The 6,724-nt window shown below is 40.1% G+C and overlaps 1 protein-coding gene across 1 annotated transcript; it reads right to left on the bottom strand.

Annotated features, from left to right (window-relative positions):
* Positions 1–2,514: 2,514 nt before the first annotated feature.
* Positions 2,515–6,124, bottom strand: LOC108377241 (splicing factor U2AF 50 kDa subunit). The gene is made up of 6 exons (XM_017633504.1): positions 5,860–6,124; positions 5,220–5,801; positions 5,057–5,145; positions 3,573–3,695; positions 3,390–3,509; positions 2,515–3,332 (listed from the first exon to the last, which is right to left on the bottom strand). The coding sequence occupies exons 1-6, from the start codon at positions 5,870–5,872 to the stop codon at positions 2,988–2,990; spliced, it is 1,272 nt and encodes a 423-aa protein (XP_017488993.1). The 5' UTR covers positions 5,873–6,124; the 3' UTR covers positions 2,515–2,987.
* Between the last annotated feature and the right edge of the window lie 600 nt (positions 6,125–6,724).

Here is a 6,724-nt window from a genome sequence, read left to right as displayed (position 1 = left end):
TCCGACGCTGCGAATTTTTCGAACATTCAATGTTCCTCTCTTTTGACGCGTTCAAAACGCACTCAACTAAAAGTATTCCGTTTTGAATAAAGAAAAGCACTAAGTTTAGTGCGAAAAGCATAGCGTTGGCAACAGTGAACACAGCTGTTTTCTAGTGTGCTGCCAGATGTGACTTATTTTATTGCGTGTGGCAAATTTATGTACTAGGGTAGGTCTTATTTCTGAGGATCGAACCAAGCGACCTGCGACATATAATCCGTCCTGCGTCGATAAGCGCTATCCGCAAGACTTCAGGCATCAGGGTTTTTGTTATTACTCTTTTAACGGCATAGAAATTAACCAAATAGTTTTTGGGGAATGATGCTGAGGGGATAGTCCTTGATCAGATATGAATCTTGGTCGTTCGGTTACGTAGACCCGACTGTGGCATTGTATATCGTTCAAGCCGTAGGTTCATGAACCAAAAAGACAAGATCACGACAGCAGAAGAGTGGCCCGTTATAATCGCACTTATGAAAAAAGTAGGGCGATTTTGACATAAGCCGTTTGTTTACATTTGTTCGTTGTTTACATATTGCTGGTGGTTTTTTACTGCAATTTTCTTCATTTGAAAATAACTTTTTTCTTTCTTTCCTTAAGGCGTGATCTTGTGTCTTTCGTTCATGCCGTAGGTTGTTGTTCCTTCGAGAGTAGACGGTCATGACTTAATGCAGTTCTTTCAGCCATTGAGGCGTTTTCTTGCGTGTGTTGGCGGTTCGTTGCGAAACGGAGCTTCGGCGACATGGTTTCTACTGTGGAGCTTAGTCGTGGACGAACTACTACAGATGCAGGGCGTCCGATACCAAGGGTACGCGGACGACATAGTGATTATCGCGACATCGTCAAAAGAGGACTTAACCTTGCAAAAAGATGGTGCGCAGACATAGGTTTAAATATCAACCCTTCAAAGACAGCTATAGTCCCCTTTACCAAGAAACGAAATCTCCAGGGGATAAGGAACTTGACCTTAGGCGGGGTCGTAATCAATGTCGCCACGAAGGTAAAGTATCTGGGGTTTAAGTTGCAGTCCAAGCTTCTGTTGTTGTTATGTTGATGCGGTCACCTTTAAGGCTAGAAGAGCGATTATGGTGTGCAAACGTCTAGCGGATAAATCCTGGGGGTACACTCTGAGGATCCTCAGATGGATGTACACCATGATAGTGACCTATGGTGCGGTAACTTGGAGTTCCAGGAATACTTTGGGAACGGTTAGGCAGACCCCCTCAAAGATTCAATTTCTAAACGATATTAACCGAGAGGTTATAACAAGGCGACCTGGTGTACTTCTATTATGGAGAGTCACATGCAGGCGAGCACACTACAGTGGTTCACTGACTTAAACACCTAAGGGGATTAGAACAGGCGTGCACGGCCCCAGGCTGAAGCTTTCGGTGCTCATGGGAACCTTGGATAGCATCTTTCAGGCGGAGGTCTATGCCATTAGAATGTGTGTTGAGATTAATATTTCGTAGAAATTATAGGAATGAGAGAATACTTACATTAAGCGACAGTCAGGCGGCAGTTATGGCTCTCTCTTCATTCGAGATCAAGTCCTCCTTGATTTTGGAGAGTGTAGAGAGGCTTGAGGCTCAGGCGGAGGTTTTGATATCCAACTGATGTGGGTACCAGGGCACATGGGGGTCGTAGGAAATGATCATCTGGCCAGAATGGCCGCTTCTTCGACTCCGATAGAACCTGAAAGGAAAATTGCAAACTGAGGGAACTGCACTGGCGTAACACCATGGGTCAAGGTCAAGCAAAAAGCATATTAGGAGGATACAATCTGATAAGATATAGGTTACTCATGGATCTCTCAAAGGAGAAACCAAGAATATTTACAGATGTAAGAACTAAGTACCTGGCTCAGCGACCTGTGTCGGCCTGTGTGAGGCCGTTGAACCAGAGAACGTTTATGAATGAGAAGGCGGATTTTCAGTGTGAACTAATTGCCGCCAGAAATTTTTAGTAGCGGTCGAGCAAATATACCACTCGTCGACGAAATTCACCACTCGTCACGGAAAATTTTTTGGTATGGTGCTAAACAAATTTGGTCATATCTCCAATTTTTGAATTAAAAAGCTTTTTTTCCGAACTAAAATGTAATTTTATTGCTTTTCAAGAATTGAGAAAGAAATCTACTGTAAAACTGGATTGTACTACATATTTTGTTTCAGTAAAGAAGAACTTACTATTAATTTAGAGGATCCACAAGACGTTCTAAGCGATGTCTTAAAGTCTGACAAATTTAAAATTTTAAATACCATTTAATACATTTTAAAGAGATTTGTAACTGAACCAATTTCTTTTTAACTCATAGGATATATCGCACGTTTACTAGTACAGTGGTGTAACTCAAAATTTACGTTTTTGGAAATTTTATTATGTAATTAATAAGCTTGATAAGTAGAATATGTTCAGTCCAACAGATAACCAAACTTCCCAAATATGGCGAAGATATGTGCCTTTCCATCCGTCTTTTTGTATACTAACTGTATGAAATGATAAAACTTTGATTGCGTTTTCCCACAAAATTTAAATATTGAAATACTTCGTTATATTATTAAACGTGCGATATATTCTGGCCTAATTCCGTTTGTCGTTTCTATGTCGCCGCTTTTATCGTCGTTTCGTTCCTAAACTTGAATTATCTGCAATCGTTTAAGCTTAGTTCTAGACAATGAGGGCGAAAAATAACGAATATTATTTGTATGTCGTTACTATCTGTCGGTATATGTATATCGGATAAACGTCGATAGCGCCAACGGTGATGCCAAATTCTCGTCTTAATTTCATTTCCAAACGACCACGCCTACGGTAATGGGCAAGCTTATTGGCTCTTATTATACCCTGCAGATCTCTTAAAAGATTTTAAACATTACTTTACATTGACAATTTTTAAGACTTTAAGACACAAGTTGTGAATCCCCTTAATATGTTTAAACTTTCATTCAAAATTCGCGCCGGTGATATTTGTCCGGATCAAAGTAAGATGTAACCACGACACGATCACTGAATTTACGTCCAGTCAGCGCCTGTTGTGCCTTCTGACAATCCATAACTGAATTGAATTCAACGAATACTTTACCACAACCGGGCACATCAACGCCCTCAATGGGTCGTGGTATCTCAACACTACGGACAACGCCATACTTATTGCATTCCTCCTTGATATCCTCCAAAATATCTTCATATTCCTCTTCGTCCCGTAGCTCATCTGGTGTTACCATATTAAGCAAGCAGAGAACTTCGGTGGGTGGCCCAGAATTGACTACAAGACTTGAAAGGCCAGGCACCTAAACCAACGCTCGTTAGTTTGGCGTTCTATTCATTAATTTGAAATGGTATATTACCTGTATAGTTACTGGTGCCGCAGCAGCGGAATTAGTTTGCGCATTTTTAGCGCCAACACTTGCGCGTTGTACTATCAATTTCTTGTCACCCAATTGCATACCGTTTAAGCCAGCAATCGCCTGCGGAAAATTTTGAAGAGCGTTTTAATATTTTGTAGAATATACTCTGATTGATTGTCTTACTTGATCAGTGATGCTCAGGTCAACATATTCGCAAAAGGCATACCCTTTGCTCAAGCCTGTTGCGGCATCCTTCACCAAATTGAAGGCACGCAATTGCCCGAAGGAAAGCAGTAACTCTTTAACCTGTTGGAATATTTAAACGTTAATTTTATTATATATGGTTGAGCCGAAATTTATCCAAGATGTGGGAGAATGCACAGCTTATAAAATGTTATTCAAATAGATGGCTTTTTTCATTATGTAATTTATATAACTTATTTATTGTTAGTATAAAATGGACCGCAATTAAAAGAAGGGTACATATGTACTATGTAGGTAAATATGTAAGTATGTATGTTATTTATATATATAATTTTATAAGGTGCAGTCTCCCGTGTGCTTAAAATATCTACCGTGGTTTGATATAATATATTCCTATCACATCTAATCCTATGCAATTCTTAATACGGTTGCGATTTTGCATCCCTTTTTGGGAATTCCAGGAATGAAGTTGGAAAAAAGTATAAGATATATTTTAAACTTGCCTTTAATCATATTGTGTTAAAATTTCTCATTGAAAAATTCATTGCAAATGTTACTCCACGATTTTATATATCACACAACAGCATATTGAATTACGGTGCTTGTATAGAAGCGTTGAGCAACGCGGCTCAAACTAATCTACAATTACATAATTGGGAAAAATTATCAGTATGAATTTTGAAGAAAATTAGTATATAGTTTGTACAGATATGTAAATTAAGACTCCGATAAGGTTGTCATGAAAATTAAGTTTTAAGCTGAAAAGATTTTTTTAATGCTGAAATGAAAAGAAATTTATTAAAATTAATCCCGAAACCAATTTAGCAAATGCAATTAAACTTTGCTTCGGTAGTTGTAAGAGGCTTTTCAGCGAACCACCAATACCCAGCTAATTATTTAAGTCACTTTGATTGCCAGATTTCATATATATAGGTATGTGCTCGAATCTAAAAAGGAGTTGAAGAATTTTGGAAATTTCTACAAGAGAAAGTTGAATACCAATAAGTCTTGCTGCATCCTAGCAGTTTTCTTTAACAGTGCGGCATAGCGGTGCTGTCTCGTTCTTATATATGTACACGAGAACAAATTGTGCTGAACACATTTGCCGCAATTTGCTCAGCGTTAAAAAATCAGAAGAAATTGCGGCAACGCAGCTGTGCTGCAGCATAAAGAAAAGCTTGTGCGCATTAAGCTTAACTGTTAGAAATACAATAGCACCAACGTTGACTATGCGTCGTTCAAACTGCGAAAGGTATCCTAAATTTTCCTCTAAAATATTAATCCTTTAATTAGTGTTGCGGACTATAAACAATTCATNAAGAAATACAATAGCACCAACGTTGACTATGCGTCGTTCAAACTGCGAAAGGTATCCTAAATTTTACTCTAAAATATTAATCCTTTAATTAGTGTTGCGGACTATAAACAATTCATATAAAAACCAATTTTCTAAAAATACAAACCTGTTCATCACTTAAGTAATTCGGAAGACCGCCAATGAATATTTTATGTGGTGAGTCCGGTACTACACTCGATACTGCGCCAGGTGATGCTATAATCATTTAACAAATACATACATAACATACGTTTAGCACATTTCTAAAAAGTAAGCAAAGCTTAATTTACCAGCCGTTTTAATGCTAGGTGCATCCGTCATGCCGGGCATAGGTTGGTAATCATGCGGCCGCCGAATTTTAAGACTTTGACCTTTAAGATTTATGCCGTCGAAGGCCATAGCTTGCGTTGTCTCGTCAATGGAGCGAAACTCTAGAAAAGCAAAGTTTTTATCCAAGTTTATCTGGCACGCCAGCACTGGATTGCCGTCAGCCTGTGCCAAACCAATTAAATGCATTTGCTGATTAAAGAAATCCATCATTTCTTCTTCCGTTATACCGAAGGGAATATTGCCCACATACAGACGGCGAGCTTGTCTCGTTATAGTTGAACCAACTACAGGCACCGCAGCCTGTGGGATATCGGGTACGACACTTGCCGGTATTTGACCAGAAGCTTGCAAAGCTTTATACTGCATAGGCGTTATGTGTTCATATCCTGGCGGTGGTACATCCCAATAGAGTGAAGGCTTGCGTCTGCTTATGCGATGTCTCGAGCGATCTCGATGTCGCGACCGTGAACGACTACGTGAGCGAAGTCGCTCACGGCGCCCCCGGTCTCGGTCACGGTCTCGATCTCTATCACGATCACGGTCTGAAAAGAAGTTTCTTGAATGGTTTTTGTGTTGATTCAATCCAACAGGCTAGCTTACCGTGGTAGCCCATTACTCTGCTTTTTAGTATAACCGTAAGCTGCTTTATGAGAAGTTTTGCAATTTATATTTATTTGCTTTTAATAAGCTCGATTTTTCTTAATTTCAATGAAGTACAATTTTTGATTAATTATTGTACAAAAATTATCGCGAAAAAAAATTGCCGTCTTCCACATAAAACGATTGGTGATGCAAACAATACGTCGATGTCTTTGAAAAATCGATAGTATCGGTTCAAAATTAAGGGCTAACTATAATAGTTGCGTTCGCGTAGCTGTTAATTGTTCATGTTTAACCAAAACTTACAAGTTTTTGCGTTCGCGTACGCAAAAAATTTGCAAAGTAGGGGAAATTGAGAGAGGACATTTCATTTTGAGGGGAAGCTGTTGTTGTTGTTGTAGCGGCACTACTAAGTCCCGCCTGTTTCGGGTCAACTTGTAATCATTATCGTCAAGCTCAACTAAGGGTAGGCCCAGGAAACGAGCTGTTTCGATGGGGTCGGACCAAAGGGAGTGAGGTGTTAGTTGAGTCGGATTGAGCTGGCATGTGAAGAGGTGGTTGGTGTCGTGGGGGGAGTCTCCACATGCCGGGCACTCATTTGGGATGTTTGGGTCGAGTCTGGACAGGTAGCTGTTTAGGCGGCTACAATATCCAGACCGTAACTGAGCCAGGGTAACGCGGGTCTCTCTAGGTAACTGAAGCTCCGTCTCTTCCACAGGTGGTGATTGGGCTCCGATAACGACATTCCTAGGCCGGGAGTCGAGGTAGGTGGAGACAGACTCCCTATGAATGTCGTTAATCGCTCGTCTGTACGTCATTGGGTCCAGTGGTTGGTCTGTGTAGGTCTGGACTGCGTCCTTGTACA

This window comes from Rhagoletis zephyria, unplaced genomic scaffold (assembly GCF_001687245.7).
Source record: "Rhagoletis zephyria isolate East Lansing unplaced genomic scaffold, Rhagoletis_zephyria_1.1 Rzeph_scaffold_11734, whole genome shotgun sequence".
In the NCBI taxonomy this organism is placed as follows: domain Eukaryota; kingdom Metazoa; phylum Arthropoda; class Insecta; order Diptera; family Tephritidae; genus Rhagoletis; species Rhagoletis zephyria.
The sequence above is the reverse complement of the archived record's forward strand: the minus strand, read 5'-3'. Positions and strand labels throughout refer to the sequence as shown.